This window comes from Pseudorca crassidens, chromosome 12 (assembly GCF_039906515.1).
Source record: "Pseudorca crassidens isolate mPseCra1 chromosome 12, mPseCra1.hap1, whole genome shotgun sequence".
Taxonomy (NCBI): Eukaryota; Metazoa; Chordata; class Mammalia; order Artiodactyla; family Delphinidae; genus Pseudorca; species Pseudorca crassidens.
In genome coordinates, this window is record NC_090307.1 from 76,961,456 (window position 1) to 76,980,378 (window position 18,923).

An 18,923-nucleotide genomic window follows, 5' to 3' on the forward strand; every position below is an offset into this window, starting at 1 on the left:
TAGATGTGATACTCACCTTATGAGAAAGAACAAGAACCAAATCGAGGTTGTCCAATTGGGCTACACCTCAGAATCAACTAGAGATTTTAAAACCAGAGTTTACAAAATAGATTCTGTGGGGGATCTCCCTGGATATTCTGACTTAGCAAGATAGGGTGAGACCTAGCAATCTGTATTTTTAGACATAATCCAACCTACCCTTTTTTACATCTGAGCCACCTGGGGCCCAAAAAGAGGAGCGAGTTGCCAAGGTCATACCGCAAGTCAGGGACCGTGTTCTCAGGCACCAGCCAGAGCCCAGCTTTCTTGCAATGACCTGCGTGCCTGCTCCCCCTGGGCAGTGGGCCAGCGCCCCATTGGGAAGCTGTGGGGGGTGGGAGGGGGACTCCTGCAGCATCCTCCCACCAGATGGCCAGCCTGAGGATGGACTATCTGTGTGCTGCACCATATTTTATAGCACAGACAAAGGAAGACACAACAGGGAGAATTGCAAGGAAGAATTTACACCGAATGCCAGGCTCCCAATAAATCATTAGATGTGCCTAGGAATGAAGCCTTTCCTCTGGGTCTTTGCCTGGTAACAGTTGGCTCTTCAGGCTTTGTCATCCTTCCGTCACTCAGTGAGTCCAGTTGGTCAGCTCCTGGGTCTGCCATCTCACTGTGATGGACGCAGCCAGCCTCAGAGGCACAGAGGTGGCAGGACAGGCCCGCACTGGCCCCACAACCCTGCTGATCATCTCCTTTGCTCTTAAACCTCCCACCACCAACTCCCCTCTTATGCCCCACTAAGGACAGGGACCTCATAAGCTCTGACCCCTCTCCTCTGGACTTCAGTTTTCCTCATTTCTAAAGTGGAGAGGTTGGATTTAACCAGTGCTTTTCACATTGTGTTCCCCAGAGCCTTAGAATCCTGCAAAAGGCCTTAGGAGCCATGGGGGAAGAAGCACCTGGTGGCCCCTGTGCCACTTCATCCAGAGCAGACAAAATCTTATCTGTCTTGTGTATGGGCTACTTTGCCACTTATTGGTTGTGGCAAGTGGTTTAACCACTGTGACCCTCAGTGTCATCATCTGTAAAATGGGGATAGTAATACAACCTACGTCAATAGGCTGTTGTGCATTAACATGGTCTCTCAAATGGTTAATGTTATATACATTTTAGCTGAATGGGGGAAAGCTGGAGGGCCACAGAAGCTTGGAGAACCCATCCTCATGGCTCTGGATGCCAGTGGAGGGGAGAAGGTGTTTCTGGTTTTTCTTGTGTAGGGAGATGAGCCCCATTGACAATGTTATTTTTCCTTTCTGTCTCCTTCCTCAAGATGAAGCGTGCTGGAACCACCGGGTCAGCCCGAGGCATGGCCCTTTATGAGGAGGAGGTGAGCGCTGAGTGGGTGTTGAAGCCACAGTCGGGGTCTGGCATCTCCCTTTTCTCTCCCTCCCTGGCCCCTTTCCCACTCTTTTACCCCAAACCACCTGCCTGTTGGTTCACCATGAGAGGTGCCCTTGCCCAAGGCATTAGAACATGAGACCAGGAGCATGCGTTTCACACCTGGAGCCCCCAAGGTGGGGGAAGCCCCATCCTCTCATAACCGAGAAACACCCTTGACCTTGGCAGAAGCTCTGCTGGCAGTTCTGCTGCACTCGAGCAATGCCACGCTCCCTCCATGGGGATGTAGGGCAGGTTCTCTGAGCTGTGTGTCTGGCAGAGGCTGGAGTTTGGCTTCACAACCATGCCCTCGGCCCCAAGAACTGCACTTTTGAGAAAACTGGGTGGATGGGGGGAGTCTGAGCTGAGTCACGTTGGAATCAGGGTCAAGCTCAGCCTATGATCAGAGTCAGGGTCAGTCCGTGTCTAAGGGTAAAGCCATTGGCCCCCATGTGCCTAGGACTGGGCCCCGTGGCTTTCATCATTTGCTCCTCCCTGGAGTCTGGGGTGTCTTCTGTCTGTAGTGCTGATTGCACTAGCACTGGCCCACCTCCTCCTACTTTCCACAGACTCTCTCTTTAATGATCGCCATCCACGTTGCCCAGACCCCTTCCCTCCTAGGCCCACACACCCTCTTCTCCTACTGCAGCAGGTGGAGCGTATTGGTGACACAGAGGAACGCGGCAAGATCCTGGTGTCCCTCATGTACAGCACACAGCAGGGAGGCCTCATTGTGGGCATCATACGCTGCGTGCACCTGGCGGCCATGGACGCCAATGGCTACTCAGATCCATTCGTCAAGCTGTGAGTCAATGTCTGGGGACTATAAATGGGCCCCAGAGGGGGGTCCTAGATCCTTGCAAAGAGAGAACCAGAGAGCTTCCCCAAGATCATTGTACATTGAGGCCCAGAGAGGGCAAAGAACCTGCCCAAGGTCACACAGTGAGACGGATGCCCAGAACCAGTGAGTGTGAGTCTGGAGTCTCAGTCAGCCTGGTGTGTCACCCACCCATGTGAGAAGTTTTGTGGCTCTCCTCCTGTGGGAGAGGGGTGGTCAGCAAGGTTACAGTAATCCCATTTGTAGCACCTGGGAATCAGCAACACATCCCTCCAGAGTCCAGAGCCCCACCACCAAAGAAGCAACCTGACTTTTTCTGGATTCAGTCTGGAAATGCTCAAAGAAAAGACCTTAGGCTTTGGGGTTATTCCAGTTATCTCAGTCATGGGGAATAAGAGAGACTTTGTGTTCTGGGTCCTCTGAGAAGATGCCAAGAGGGGATTAAACAGAGGAGAAATGCCTGTGTGAGGGAAAGTAGGGGGAGAGTCAGGGGAAATGGGACAGCAGTTAGACGGCCATTCGAGTCTGACCCTAAGTGAGGGGACAAGGGAGGGAGGGATGGGTGGAAGCATCCCAGATGCAAGTTCAGCAAAGCCATCAGGAAGTCCTCAAGCCAAAACTGGCCATCACATGAGGCCCATGTCTCCTAGGAGTAGGCCTGCCATAGGTATCCCTGCCATGTTCGGTAGTCAGCTGGGAGTGTGGCTTGGCACAAACATGGCATGGATTTCCAAGCGCGGCAGCTGGGGCCTTGGTCATTTATGTTCCCTGTAGTTGGAGGTCCTTCAGGCACATTCTCCAAGCCGCCATTGAATCAGACATGGGATGCACCTCCCATCTCTGCCAGCTACCAGCTATGTAACTGTAAGCAAGTTATTTGATGTCTCTGAGCCTCAGATTCTTCATTGGTAAAGTGGAAAAAACAAGTCCACTTATTTCCAAGAGTGGCCATAAGGCTCAAATGAGATACCATATAAAAGGAATAAAATTACGCCTGGTACAGAAACATTTAGCTACTCTGAATAGAATTCTGCCTTGCTTGTGGCAGTAAAATGTGTGTTTATGTGGTTGTTGTTGAGAGCCTGAGCTCTGGGTCCAGACTGCCCGGGTTTGAATCCCAGATCCAATAGTCTTCAATATTCTCCAGCTGTGTGACCTTGGGCTCATGCCTTAACATCTCTGGGCCTCTATGTCCTCATCTATGAAATGGGAAGAGTAGTATTGGTCATTTGGTCCTGTCCTCCAAGAAGCAGACACCAAGACTAGATGAGATGCTAAGAGATTTGCTGGGGAAAGCGCCTGGGAAGGAAAATTGAGAGAGAGCTGGAGGAGGACCATAGAGACAACAGGCCTGGTGCACGTCTGCTTCCTGGGGGGTAGTGGGGGGATGGTTGGGCAGGAAGAGTCTTAGACTGCAGTGCAGTTCTGTTAAGTTTCAACCATTGTGGTGCGGAATCCTTGAGCGCAGTCGCCCATTAGAGGAGCCCCGCATCTCCCAGAAATGGGGCTGCCTACTGTCGCTGCTGGCTCAGGTACTTGCTGAGAGTAGCCTGTGGGGAGCATGGCCACATGAAAACATAGTGGTGAATTCAGAGCCCAGCAGCTTGTCAGTCTCCCCCTGCAGTTGGAGACCTGAGAGATACATTTTCATGGAGTCGGTGCTCAACAAATACCTGCCATTACTGTATAAATAATTACTATCACTATCTTACTCATGGCAAAGAGTGTTTATTAATGATCTCTCCAACCTGGGAGACACTCCTTCCCCCATCCGCACTGCCTCTGACAATAGAAATCAATGCTTCCCTTAAGGTCATGGCTACAAATCAGGCCACAGTGGACTTTGCTCCAGATTTTCTTTGAAAGAGGATTTTAGTTAACAAAAGAACACACATGTCTGGAACGCGTTTGATTTCTAGGAGTAATTTTGTGTAATTTTCTAATTTTCCCACATGGTCCAATAGAGAACATTAGCTCCTGGGCTCCTGTCCTGTACTCCACTGAATCCCAGACACATGCAAATTGTTTTTCTTAAATAACTCTCCCCACCACCCCTTCTCCCATCTACCCAACCCTCCAGAAGAAGTAGAGTTGCAGTGGTCACCAGTGAATCAGCTGCCCTGGTGGGCATTGTAAAAAAGAAAACAGGAGATCATTAACCAACTTAAGATCCAACAAAGTTTTTTAAAGTCAGAATTGCCCTTTATTTTTGTTCAGCATCTGGTACCTTTCAAATCCCCTTTTGTATCTCTTCTTTCAGATTATCCTCAAAAGCAGTTCTGTGAGTGAGAAAGAAAAGTTTGCCTTCTCTACAGATTGGGACGCTGAGGCATGCCGAAATTACACTCATGTTGAGAGTTGCACAGCTAGTGACAGCTTGCATCAGAATCCAATTGTCCTAACTCTTAAGAGTTTTTAGCCCATTTTATTTATTCGCCCAGAAAATGTTGATTGAGCACCTACTACGTGTCATGCATTGTGTCTACACTGGGGGAAGAGCCTTCTAGGCAGAAGAAATAGTATGTGCAAAGGCCCTGGGATGGAAAGGAGAGTGAATGGGGTGTGGGGTGAAGCACGTGGCACAAGATCAGGCTGGACAGGAGCAGGGACCCAACCACGTAGAGCCTTAAGGCCACATTAAGGATTTTGAACTTCACCTTTAGGTCAAAGGAGAGCCATGGAATAGTTTTGAACAGGAGACTGATCGTAATCAGATTTGCATCTTCTCCCTTTTGTCCATATCCTCATCATCTCCCCAGGACCTGGGGGCAGCTTAAGAGATAATCAGTAGTGAAGCCCCAGGCACCGTCTTCCAGGTTCTCAATGATCCATTGGGAGAAAGTCCTAGCTAAGAGCACAGACTCCAGAGGCAACAGCTGGGTTGAGTCCCCAGCTGTGTGACCAGAGGCACATGTCTCAACTTCACTCTGAACGCTCAGTTTCCTTATATGTAAATGGGTGGTTGTACCATCTAGGGTTTGTTGAGGATTAAATATGCATAAGGTGCTTAGGTAATGCCTGGCACCAAGTAGATGCTCTGATGCACATTGGTCATTATTAATGTTGATTCACTTTCTGATCTGTTCATTATTCTCCTGACACTGGGAGGACCTTTGGGGTCATTAAGAGGCTGTTCTTATTCATTAAACTTCATCCATAATAGCCTCTCATGTCTCCTCTCAGCTGGCTGAAACCAGATATGGGAAAGAAAGCCAAACATAAGACTCAAATTAAGAAGAAAACGTTGAATCCTGAATTTAATGAGGTAAGGCTGCCCCATTTTTTGCCATGCTCTGGGATAGTTCCTATATGTGAGGGAGGAACAAATTCCCTGCTAGAAAGTTGTAAAGCACAAAAAAAAAAAATTTTTTTTCTTACATAGATCAGCTTGAATTATCTAAAGAAGGAATGAGTTCCTCATCATTGGAGGAAATCAAGCCTAAAACAAAAGCCTATAGATTTGGAATGTCATAGGGAAGACACTATATTTGGAGAGAGAATGAATTAATGTCTTTTACCAATGTCTTTACCAACTCTAATAGTATATAATACTGATATTTGAGCAAATAAATAGGGGCAGTTGTCCCCTTTACCACCCACCCAGTTGCCACTGCCCTCTCCCTCTCCCTCTCCCTCCATCCTCAGTGCATCCAGTCCTGCTAAAGCCACTATCTAGATACCCATTGAATGTGCTTATTCCTCTGTATTCACACTGTTGACTTGTCAGGCATCTAAATACTCAAATGTTGAGCACTAGGTTAGGTCCAGCCACACAGCTCTTAGACAAAGCCATAAAAGTGGTGATGCAGAAAAACAATTAAAAATAAAAATAAAGTGGTGATGTAGGAAAAAAAACCTGCTAACATACAAAGTTGGTTTTTACCATATGTTATAAAATGGAAAAAGGAAGCCACAGTACAGTATATTCATATTATATTTCTATAATACAATACTCATATATTTCATATGGTATAAAATTCATATTAATTTTTCAAAACAGACACCAGTATGGTCACACATGGGGAATGTTGACAGTGGTCATTCTTGGGTAGATAGATAACAAGTTTTTGGTTATGGGTTTTTGTGGGGTTTTTTTTTTTTTTTTTTTTTTTTGCTTCCTTGTTCGTTTTAAAGATGAACAGGAATGAATTTTGTGATTAGGCAGAAGAGTTATTGACAAAATCAGATTATCTGAAAACATAGGCACCTAACCCTCAACTACCTTTAATCTCTGAACAATGGAGAGTGAGGAAAACCACTTCAGAAGCTATCAGAATGGAAGGACTGAGTTCATGGCTATCTGCCTTTAAGGAAACTTGACCAGGACCAGCCCTCTTAGAAACACCCCACCAGTCTTCTCAACTTCAAGCAGTGTCATTGAAAAGAGAATTATAGGGTCTGGGGGGCTTTATTATACGGAGTGTTAGTTGAGAGGGGTTCTTCAGGCCTGGGGTAAAGGCCCCTTTGATTCCAGATACCCAGTACAAGGTCCTCCTCTTGGTCCATGAACCCCTAAGACTCAGCCTCTTAGCTTCCGATGCCGAAGGCTCAGAGGACCCTGTCACTCACATGTCTTCCTCTGCTGCATCTAGGAATTTTTCTACGACATCAAACATAGTGACCTGGCGAAGAAGTCACTGGACATCTCAGTCTGGGACTATGACATTGGCAAGTCCAATGATTACATCGGTGAGTGCTCCCAGCTCCCGGGGAAAACCCTATCCTCTATCCTCCCAGGAGAGGGGAGCCTTACCCAGGGATGCACAGGGTTGAGGGCACTGCTTTACTTTGGTAATTACATTGTCCAAACGCTAAGTCGGGACCCATGGTCCTCACTTGGGTCCAATTTGGCTTACAAAGCTGGGAAGATTGGATCACGATTGGTTATTTGCTGAACAAATCACCTCCAGCAGAATAATTAAATTACAGAAGAGTGGAGCGTGTGGCCTCTGCAGAAAATAGGGTGTAGGGCTTCCCTGGTGGCGCAGTGGTTGAGAGTCCGCCTGCCAATGCAGGGGACACGGGTTTATGCCCCAGTCCGGGAAGATCCCACATGCCGCGGAGCGGCTGGGCCCGTGAGCCATGGCCGCTGAGCCTGTGCATCCGGAGCCTGTGCTCCGCAAGGGGAGAGGCCACGACAGTGAGAGGCCCGCATACCGCAAAAAAAAAAAAAAAGAAAAAGGAAAAGAGAAAATAGGGTGCAAAGGAAGTCTCCTTAATCTATTTGCAAGTCCAGAATGAAGGTTCTCCTGTTCCCAGTCCCCCTCCAAATAATGAGGTGGAGTAGGAGTCATTACAGGTGGAGTAGGGAGGGAATTCCAGACAACGGATACAGCAAGAGCAAAGATGTGCAGGCAGGATTGAGCAGGGTGATGAAACTGACTCTGGAAATAGATGATGAGTACCAGAAGTAGTGCGAGAGAATTTCAGTGAGTGGATTGATGACTTAAAGAAGGTCTTTAAAAATAGACAATGAAGTTGTGACTTGATGCCACAGTAGGGAGCCATTGCAGGTTCTTGATAGGTAGTCTGTAGGCAGAGAAAGCCAGTAGTAATAATAACATCATAACCACAACCTCCAGAGAGAATGGATCCCAAGTGGCTGGAGCGGGGGTGGGTCACTGCTTGGTGGCAGTTTTTCCCCAACTAGACACTTGGGTCCAGAATGAGATTCCCGTGCATCCTTCCACTCTGACTGCCTGCCCCTATCTTCCCATCTTGTCCTCCAGGAGGCTGCCAGCTGGGGATCTCAGCCAAGGGAGAGCGCTTAAAACACTGGTACGAGTGTCTGAAAAACAAGGACAAGAAGATAGAACGCTGGCACCAGCTACAGAATGAGAACCACGTGTCAAGCGATTAGGATGGCGCCCAGGTCCCCACCTCCATGCCCCAGCCCATGCCCCGTCACCCCACAGCCTGTCCCAGCTGCCCGTTGCACTCTGGTCTCTCTTCTCTACGCCTCCCCCAACCCCATCACTCCTGGAGCCTGCCTTTGAAGTCTCCCCCGCACCTTGGACATTGCCACCAAAAACCTCCCCTCTCCTCAACACTGCGATGCGGGCTCTGAATGCAGCCCCTCTCTGATCCCTCCAGGATGGAGCCATAGGGATGGGGATGGGGAGATTTTTCACAAGGAGGTTGTTAATTTAACAACCTCTCAGCCTGGGTAAATTACAGAGGCTCTTCATCATTTAGGACTGTTTTTAGACCCTCCTGGCCTTGGACACACGCACATAACACACACACACACACACACACACACACACATGCACAACTTGTTTCCTATGTCGACATCCACCTATACCCTCAGTTGTCAGCAGAGCCAGACAAGGCTGTGAGGATAAGCATTTGGGCAGAAATAGAGCATCTCAGGTCCCTCCACCTCTTCACATCATACACCCCAATTGCCACAAAACAGACCCCCATGTTTAAACTCCCCGGTGACTAGGAACATACCCTCCCGGCTCCAGGTGCATCAAGAAGTGACCATGCAGAATACCCAAAGGAACTGGGTAGCCCCCCCCCCTTTCAGGATGTCCCCTATTTGCTTCCTAGCAGAAACGAGCTCCCATTCTCTACCACCCACCTCCCCCCCCTCCTCTTTCCCCTTCCCTTAGCCCAAGGCCACGTTCACCGCTCCCTTCCTCACCCTCTCACCTCTTCTCTCTACTCCCACCTCTTGCCCCTTCTCCTTTCTCCCTCTCTGAGGGGGTAAAATAGCAAAAGCAGAAAAGTGTATCTTAACACAGCCTCGCCTCCTCGCCGCCTCTCATCAGCCTGACCAGCAAATGCTGAGAAACTGGCAAATCCCTGAACTTCCATGTAGGTCTAAGCTTCTACAACCACCCACTTCTCCCCTTGGCAGAGCCGGGTGTCCTCGGGCCTTGGGCTGCTGCTGGCGCTGCCCTGGGTGCATGGCAGCATCCTGCAAGCTGTGTAGACACCCCGTAGAGGGGCTTTCTCAGCCCCTGGCCTCCCCAAGTGGGTGCAGAACGTGCTTAAACCAGAGGTCTGGGTTCCAGGAGGCCTCTCCAAAGCCCCTAGCCTTTCTCCTTCCTTTGCTCTTAGCTAAATGAACAAATGACCCCCACCCCCACCCCCACCCCTCTCCCTCTCTCTCTCTCTCTCTCTCTCTCTCTCTCTCTCAGACTCTCTTGCATCCTGTCTCTCACTCAGAATCGCCTCTGGTCTCTCTGTCTCTCTATCTCTTGCACCCTCTTCATTGTGTCAGGAGAACAAAACACCATCATGGACATAAAACTTTAGAGAGTGACAGATCCTGACACCAAAGGCTTTTGTTCCATCATGAATTGTTCAGTCTTTCTTCCTAAAAATTAAGAAAAAAAATTTTTTTTTCAAAGGAGGAAAAGGCAACGAGGACAAACATTATAAGGTTCACGGTTAGGTCATCTTCAGTGCCCTGTGAGAAAGGTTTGATTTTTCCCAATTTCCAGTCAGTCTTCCTTCATGAAAATTGCCCCCCCCCTCCAGTACCCCACCATTATCTATAGAAGTAGCCAGAGGGACACTAAAACTCTCACTTTCTCCAAACACACATCTTTTAACCTTCCATTTCTGGGCCCTCCACCCCTAGCTCCCTTGACAAGTCATTGGAAGTCATTGATTTCTTGCCTTGAATAACCATTTTCTAGACCCCAGGTATTTCGCCTTCTCCACGATGGCCAGCAGCTTCCTGGCTGCCATCTTCCCTCCTGACCCTCTCTCTCCAGTGGCCCCCTTGGAGTGCCCACTCTCAGCCCGCCTCCTGTTCATGGTTTGCCCTTAGGAGAAAGCATGCTGGCTGTGTCTCCCAGGCCTAACGCTGGCATTGGTGCTGGACTCAGCATGCGGCTAGCTCACAGTGCCTCTGTCCAGGCGCGCCCCCTCCCTGGTAAATGTAAGCACCTTCCTGCTAGAACACACACACACACACACACACACACACACACTACACACACACACACACACACACACACTACACACACACACACACACACACACACACTACACACATACACACACACGCCCTCTGGTGCATGCAGAACCGCCCATCGCCTTTCTTTGTGATGATGTAGCCAAAAATAAAGTAGGAATATCCAGGAAAACTGATGGCCTGGGTTTTTCCTCTCTGGTTTCTGGAAGCTTTTTCTCCCCACCAACACACATGACGTACCTGGATAGTCAGTAGTTAATGAGCATCTACCATGTTCCAGCCACTGGGGATACAGCAGTAAACAAGGCAGATGCGGTCCCTGCCCCCGTGAAGTTTGCTTTCTGATGGATATCATCTTGGAAAGGTGGGCTCCAGCCAACTTGACTGACCTCACGCTCTCCTGGAAGAATGCTTTTTGCTGGTGTCCACCCAATAAGAAGGCAGCATCCTCATCTTTTCCCGACTAACCCAACCTTGGGGAAAACTCCCTAGTGGTCATGGAATGAGATAATTTCAAGGCTGAAAGAGACCACAGAGTTGAGCCAGAGCCTGGTTCAGTCAGCTCACTTATCTGACAGATGAATAACCCAAAGCCCAGAGAAGGGAATGGGCACATCCAACATCTCATGGCTGCAGTGCCAGGAAAGGAGCTAGATCGTTGGATCCCCTGTGCAATGCTCTTAACGCACTGATGATAAGAAGGCAGACCACCAAACACCTCTTTTATATTGAAGCACTTTCCATCCTGCGATGAGCCTTTTCAGAAATGACCCCTTACTTGAGATTCTCAACAGTCCTGAAAGTGAGCTAGTGAGTAAGTAACTTTCCAGAAGGATTTTTAAACTCACTACAAGTGAGATTTTCAGCTTACATCAAAAGAGCTTAAGCAACTCATCAGGAAGATTGGTTGCTTCTCAGAAGGAGCTGACAATTCCATCCAACGGAAATTTCTCTTCCATGCCAAGTTTGAGGCAATTTCCTTTTCTCACTCCCAGAAGGGTGGTTCTCACTGTTGGGGGCAGAAGTTGGCATATTAGAATCACCTGGGGAGATATATTTTTCAAACTACCCATGCTCTCCCTGCCACCATCGCCCCTTCCTGCAGATTCTGCTACACCCCGGGGACCAGAGGTATATTTGAAAATATTTCCTGGTTGATGGCTTGGGCTTCCCACCTCTATCGTGACTTTGCAAACCACTGCCCTAAAAGTCCATCATTTTACCTACGATTCAGTCAGCTGCCACTAAGTGGAGAGGGGTGCCAGCTAGGGCCACACAGGCCTTTCGGAATGGCAGGAAACCCTACTTGCTGCGCTCTTTCCCTGTGCTCAGGGTGGATCACTAATCAATATGGCATTTTTCCCACAGAACCCACTAGCAGCATCTGCATTCTTCTCAACACAGCAGTCTACCCCTGGCAGCCACCGCCAGTCAGTCATAGGCAGCTGAGAAGAAGCCTAATTTCCACCTCTGAAATGGTAGATCTCCTTCCCTCGGCGTGGGACATGCTTAACAGGCTGAGATGAATACACATGAGGAAAGTTTTCATAAATATCAGTACACCTAACTTGACTAATTTTCTTTTTTTCCCCACTGAAACCAAACATAGTGTAAGAGGCAATGTGGTGTGGTAGAAATCACCTGACCAGAAAAGCACACCAGCTTTTTAATCCACTCAGTGCAACATTCAGATCCTGACTGTCACTTACTAGCTGTGGAACCTAACCTCTCTGAGTCTCGGTTTCCTCATCTGCAAAATGGGGACGATATGTGAGCTTGAGCAAGTCCCTTCCTCCTGTGGGTCTTCAACTGTATAGGCAGGACATCGTTTGTGGTCCCCCGGGCCCACAAATAATGCCTTCATTTCCCAGTCATTCAAAGAAGACCTAGACCTCGTTGAGGGCAGATCCCCTGACTGCAGTCCTGCATTATGTGTTTTGCATAAAACACACAAGAATGAGCAATCTATAATTTCCTGTTCCTGTTTCTTTAAAGAAAACAAGAACGTAAAGTCACCTGCAAAGACATGAGGGCCTAATTCTGGATTTTTCCAATTATGCCCTCAGTTCTTTTAGAGTTGTCTCACTCATACCTAATTCTCTGCACTGTTTTATGGTACTAGGCTTTATTACATCTTTACAAAGAATTCAGTGCTGGTTTTCTAAGGACAGATGGCTTTCGCACTCATGTCGGATTTGTTTACATATATTTTGTCAAAAGTATATATTTCATTAACAAGTACGATTGCCCAAAAAGCATTTGGGAGCAAACAGAATCTTTGATAAACATACATTCCAACTGTATGTATAGAGTGTCACATAGATGAATGCCCATCCCCTTCATGGTTCCACATGCCTTAGGCATTAAGTCAATATGTTATACAGAAGGAGTGGGGAGTGTCAATTAATTGATGAGCTGGTTAAGACAAGGGTGATTCAAAAAGATAGCTAATTGGCACTGACTGCTTCACCCAACAACAGCAGAATACACATTCTTTTCAAGCTCACGTGGGATATTCACCGAGATAGACTACCATCTGGGCCATAGAACGCACCTTAACAGATTCAAAAGCATAGATAGCATACAAGTTATGCTCTTTACCACAATGGAATTAAACAAGAAATCAAGAAAAGAAAGATCTGGAAAATTCCAACGTCTTTGGAGATTAAATAACACACTTCTAACACACACATGGGTCTAAAAGTCTCAAGAGACATTGAAAAAATATTTTACACTCAAGGAAAAGAAAAAATAAAATAAAATTTAGAGACACAGTGAAAGCAGTGCTTAGAGGAGAATTTTTAGCACTGAATGCATATATTAGAAGAGAAGAAACATCTAATCTCAGAGATCGTGGAGCAACAGGTGAGACTATTCTGCAATGATTTCATAATTGGTGGAGACAACACATTATGATTTGGCAAACCCATGAAATGTACAACGTAGTGTGAACCCTAAAGTAAACTTTGAACTTTATTTAATAATAACATGTCAATATCAATTCATCTTGCAACAAATGTACCACACCAAATTTGATAACAGGGGAAACTATGGGTGGAAGGAGAGAGGACATAAGTGAACTCTGTACTTCAATTATTTTTTAAACCCAAAACTTCTTTAGGAAATAAAGTCTATTAATCAAAAGGGGGAAAAGTATAGGACAATGTCGTTTAACAAAAAATAGACACATGGTTAGAGTTTGTGTGTATGTGTGTGTGCGTTAGCCTAGAAAAAAATATCTGGAAAGATCTCCACCAAAATGTTTATAGATGTAGTCTTCAAAGTTTAGGATCCTGGATGGTCTTTATGCTCCCTGATTTTTCTGACATGTTTCTTTTTATAATATGCAGGTACTGCTGTAAAGATCATAGGAGACCATAAACCAATTTTGTAGGTAACAAAAAAAGACAAAGGAAACCCCCCCAAAAGTTTTTACTTATGACTTCTCTTGGGTGAGGTACTAAGCTGGGTTGAAAAGCAACATTTTCAGAACAGTCTGAAGAAAGGCCTGATGTTCTAGGGGGCTGGATAAAGGAAGAGTAAGTCTCAGAGAGCAGGGGAAAGAGCTGGGAGACACAGGGTCGAAGGGGTTTTTGATTTCTTAAAGGCAAAGAACAAGGTTATGGCTCCTCCCTTTCAAAGAAAGGAAACCAGTGACAGTCCAGACTCAGGGCACAGCTCTACCCTTTCGAGAAAATGAAACTAACAGCCTCCTAGACCCAGGCAGCGGAAGAGGTAGAAGCTAACAGGTTTTGGCAGCCAACTCTGCTGCCTCTGGCTCTCCTGTCCCTGCCTGAGCATCATGAAGAAGTTTAGAAAGACCCGAGCCAACCAACTGGACAAGTTCATCGAAGACCGCCACCTGCCAGACAAGGATTTCCGCACGCAGGTCAATGAAGCCATCCACATCATCTGCAGTTTCGTGAAGGAGAGGTGTTTCCGATGGGCCCCTGACCCTGTTCGGGTGTCCAAAGTTGTGAAGGTGAGTCCAGAACTGCCTGGCTGGGGAGAAGGGGGCTGAATGAGCAAGTGTTTCCACAGAGACAGAGAGCAAAAGGTTGAGGTCTCTGGGGCTGGTGGTTTCTGATTTATCCATGCCAAAACTATAACCACAGCTTGTGAAAGTAGCTTCTGGGGTGAGGGCCTCCACCTGTAAGTTTTTAACAAATGCCCAGGTCAAGTTTATAAACCACCTATGTCATGTCCACTACAGAGATAGACAAACTGAAGCCCAGCTGTATCAACAATCCGCTAATCATCGACTGGGGACACACCATTCCTGCAGATTCATGAGCTGGTTAAGAGTGTAAGTTTTGAAAGCAGATAGCACCTGCTGCTGTGAAATCTTGGGCGAGTCACTTAACCTCTCTGTGCCTCAATTTCATCATCCATAATTCCCAGTACTTTGCAGGGCTTGCAGATCAAGTAAAATAAGCCATGGGCCAGTCTACAGTATTAATTATATAAGGTCAAAAAGAACAAGGAATAAAGAACACAGACCCTGTAAAAAGGCAACCAGGGTGTGAATTGCATCTCTGCCACCTACTAGCTGCATGATGGGGCCAATACATAATCTCTCTCAGCATCTGTTTCTCCATCTGGAAAATGAGAACAGATAATAATAGTAACTAAATCATAGAGTTCTTGTGAGCATTCTAGGAGTTGACTGGTAATGCCTTCAGAACAGTGGCTAGCACTCAGAATGTTAGTGATTGTTCTCAGCATTTTATTTAGGAAGGCTCTTCTCAGTGATAAATGTCAGTTCTCATTCTCACCACCTTTTTTAGGGTGGCTCCTCAGGCAAAGGCACGACCCTCAAGGGCCTATCAGATGCTGACCTTGTCGTCTTCGTCGCCAGTCTCACAAGTTTTCGGGAACAGCTTCAGCACCGAAGAGGATCCATCAAGGAAATTAGGAGACAGCTGGAAGCCTGTCAAAGAAAGGAAACATTTGAAGTGGAGTTTGAGGTCCAGAAACGGTGAAGGAAGAAGCCCCGTGCTCTCAGCTTCGTGCTCAGGTCCCCTCGGCTCCTCCAGGGGGTAAAGTTCGATGTCCTGCCCTCCTTTGATGCCCTGTGTTAGCAGTCACAAGGTGTTTCAGCCTTTGTCCTATGTCAGGGCTTCTTCCTCTTTTTTTTTTTTTTTTTTTTCATGTTTCTGAGCAGAAATCTTCCTCAGTTCAAGAGTCTATTAAAACATAAACATGCCTTCAACATGAGGAGGAGATCTTAGCATCTCTCTCAGAGCAAGATAACTAGGGTCGTATTCAGCCACCACAGTGACATTAAACAACAAATTGGTACAATTTGGGGGTAAGACTTTTTTTTTTTTTTTTTTTTTTTTTTTTTTTTTGCGGTACGCGGGCCTCTTACTGTTGTGGCCTCTCCCGTTGCGCAGCACAGGCTCCGGACGCGCAGGCTCAGCGGCCATGGCTCACGGGCCCAGCCGCTCCGCGGCACGTGGGATCTTCCCGGATCGGGACACGAACCCTGTCCCCTGCATCGGCAGGCAGACTCTTAACCACTGCGCCACCAGGGAAGCTCAAGACATTTCTTATACAATACCTGCCAGGCTTACTAGTTCTACTTATGGCAAATTGTGTGAATCTTACCTTTCTATAAATGAGGCAGCAAAAGATGTACACTACTACATATAAAGTAGATCACCAGCGAGGTTTTACTGAATAGCATAGGGAACTATATTCAATATCTTATAATATATCTTATATATTTGTAACTGAATCACTTTGCTGGACACCTGAAACTAACACAATATTGTAAATCAACTATACTTCAATTTAAAAAAATAGATAAATCCCAAAACACTGAGGCAGCATATATCTGGTGTAAACACAATATGTTAATTTCATCTTTTATCCAAAGCATAAGGGAATATCATCAAATTTATCTGAGGGTTGGAATCTGTAGACAATCTGCAGGAACATTGGGACAGGAAGCAGTACATCTCTGAGGCTCATTTCCACTGAGTACCTTCCATGCGCAAGGCACTGTTCTATGGCCATAAATGAGACAGACAGGGAACTTCTCTCCTATAGCCTGACGATAATAATTTAAATACCATAAATGAAAGGATAACTTGTTGAGACAAAAACTAAATATGGTGATTCAAAAGAGAATGATGGGGCTTAGAGGGAGTGTTTAGACAGGGCAACAAGGGAGGTGACTGCTGACCCGAGGCTCGAGGGATGAGAGGAAGCCAAACCTGGGAAGATCTGGGGGCTCCAGGAAGAGGAAACAGCAAGTGCAAAGGCCCTGAGACAGGAATGAGCTTGGCATATTTGAAGAAGTGAAATAACCGGGAGAGTAAGTAGCAAAGGGATCAAGGCAAGAGGTGAGACAGCAGAGGTGGCAGGAGACAGGTCACACCAAACCTCCTGGGCCACTGCGAGGACTTTGGATTTTATTCGGATGTCCTGGGAAGCAAGAAGTGGAAGGATCAGGTTTTAAAAGGCCTCTGTGGGTGCTAGGTAGAGAATGGGCTGTGGAGGATCCAGGAAGGAGGATGCTGCCATCTCTGCTGTGTCCAGGTGAGAGATGATGCTGGCTTGGATGGGGTGACGGCAGTGGAGATGGGAGTGGCGAGGACTGGGTATGGCCCTCAGGCCTCCTGGCTCTGGGCCTGCTGACCTTTCCACTGCACCCCATGGTCAGTGAGCTTGTCTCCTCAGAGGGATTGAAAGAAACTCAGAGAAAAGCTGACATCTTCACATTATGGATTAATTCCCAACAGGTCAGGTGATCAAAGGCTACAGGCCTGACCCTAAAGTCTACGTCCAGCTTATCCAAAAGTGTGAGTTCCTGGGGAGAGAGGGCGAGTTCTCCCCCTGCTTCACGGAGCTGCAGCGAGCCTTCCTGAAGGAGTGTCCAACCAAGCTGAAGAGCCTCATCCGCCTTGTGAAGCACTGGTACCAAATGGTATGGCATGTCCCATCCAGACAGAGAGTGGAGGAGGAGGAGGAGGGAGAGAGGGAAGAGAGTGAGGACAAGAGGAGGAGGGAGGGGTGGAATAGAGGGAGGGAAGGAGGAGGGGGAGGTGTGGGGAGGAAGCAAGGATGAGGCATCGGGAGGGGGAAGAAGGAAGGGGAGGGGAGGGGAGAGGAGTGGGGAAGAGAAGAAAGAGGAGCGGGAGAAGGAGAGGAATCTGAAAGGATGGGGGAGGAAGGAGGGAGATGGACAGAGATGAAAAGAGAGAAAGAGCATGAAGGAGGGGAGAAGGCAGGGAACAAGGAGGGAGAGGATGAGAGGAAGAAGGTGGAAGAGTAGAGGTTGTGGGGAGGAGGGAAAAGGAAAGGGAGAAGAAGGGTAGGGCCCGGGACAGGTGCCAGTGGACTCAGGTGTCTCATTCTTCCTGGTCTTCCCGTATCAGGAAATAACAACTCCACCCTTCCAGTTACTCTGGACAAAACCGTGGCTCTTTCTTACCTTTTTCACACACACACACACACACACACACACACACACACACAAACACACACAAACACACACACACACACACATCCAGCCAGTCTGTAAATGGCTTGGTCCTGTATCTAAAATATACCCATTATCATCAACCATCACCACCTCAGTCACTCCCACCCTGGTCCAAGTCACTTGGGAGGCTCACAGGATCTGCCCTCGACCTCTCTGAACCCCCATCTCTGCCCCCTCAGCACTCCCCCAGGCCATGCTCTGCTCTTCGTTAGTCCTCCAAGAGGGAAACTCTACTCCAGCCTCAGGGCCTTTGCATGAGCTTATTTGTTTATTGCCTGTCTCCCCACTAAAAATGTACATAAAAGAAGGGATTTGTATATTTTCTTCACTGCTGTATCCCCAGAATCTAGAACAGTGCCTGGCACATAATAGGTTCTCAGTAAGTAATTACTCAACAAATTAATGAGTGCTAACGCCCCCACCCCCCAACACACACTCTTCTGTTCACTTCCTAGCTGTCCGAATTTGGGCAACTGAATTAACATCTTGTCCCTCCTGTTTTCTCACTTGCAAAGAGTAACATGGCACAGCAGTAGTAAATCACATACCACAGTGATGCCCATGTAGATTGCTTTGGGTAGTATGCACATTGTAACAATATTAATTCCTTGAATCCATGAGCATGGTATATCTTTCCTTTTATTTTTGTTATCTTCAGTTTCTCTCATCAAAGTCTTATCAGGGTACAGGTCTTTCACATTTATGGTTAAATTTATTCCTAGTTTTCTTCTTTTTGATGCAATTGTAAATGAGATTGTTTTTAAATTTCTCTTTCTGATAGTTTGTTATTCATGTATAGAAATGCAACAGATTTCTGTATATTATTTTTGTATCCTGCAATATTCCTGTATTCAGTTTTTAGTTCTAAAAGTTTTTTGGTGGCATCTTTAGGGTTTTCTATGTATAGTATCATGTCATCTGCAAATAGCAATAGTGTAACTTCTTCTGTTTTAATTTGGATGCATTTTGTTTCTTTTTTTAATGTTTTTTTTAAAGTTTATTTATTTTATTTATTTATTTTTGGATCTGTTGGGTCTTTGTTGCTGTGCGTGGGCTTTCCCTAGTTGCAGCGAGTGGGGGCTACTCTTCGTTGCAGTGCGCAGGCTTCTTATTGCGGTGGCTTCTCTTGTTGTGGAGCACGGGCTCTCGGCCCGTGGGCTTCAGTAGTTGCAGCACACAGGCTCAGTAGTTGTGGCACACGGGGTGGGCTTAGTCGCTCCGCGGCATGTGGGATC

General features: G+C 47.0%; 2 protein-coding genes across 8 annotated transcripts in view; both read left to right on the forward strand.

Annotated features, from left to right (window-relative positions):
• Window positions 1-9,632, forward strand: part of RPH3A (rabphilin 3A) — a 98,370-nt gene extending 88,738 nt beyond the window's left edge. For all 7 annotated transcript variants that reach the window (XM_067700649.1, XM_067700648.1, XM_067700647.1 and 4 more), the window contains 5 exons: window positions 1,319-1,375; window positions 2,075-2,229; window positions 5,447-5,528; window positions 6,856-6,952; window positions 7,993-9,632. In XM_067700649.1, coding sequence (XP_067556750.1) covers window positions 1,319-1,375; window positions 2,075-2,229; window positions 5,447-5,528; window positions 6,856-6,952; window positions 7,993-8,123 — 522 coding nt within the window. In that variant the 3' untranslated portion in view covers window positions 8,124-9,632. The remainder of the gene's footprint in view (window positions 1-1,318; window positions 1,376-2,074; window positions 2,230-5,446; window positions 5,529-6,855; window positions 6,953-7,992) is intronic.
• A 3,532-nt stretch (window positions 9,633-13,164) lies between these two features.
• The window catches only part of LOC137204069 (2'-5'-oligoadenylate synthase 3-like), a 41,092-nt gene continuing 35,333 nt past the window's right edge, over window positions 13,165-18,923 (forward strand). The window contains 4 exon segments of the mRNA XM_067701395.1: window positions 13,165-14,178; window positions 14,984-15,272; window positions 16,527-16,742; window positions 16,946-17,130. Coding sequence (XP_067557496.1) covers window positions 13,999-14,178; window positions 14,984-15,272; window positions 16,527-16,742; window positions 16,946-17,130 — 870 coding nt within the window. The 5' untranslated portion in view covers window positions 13,165-13,998.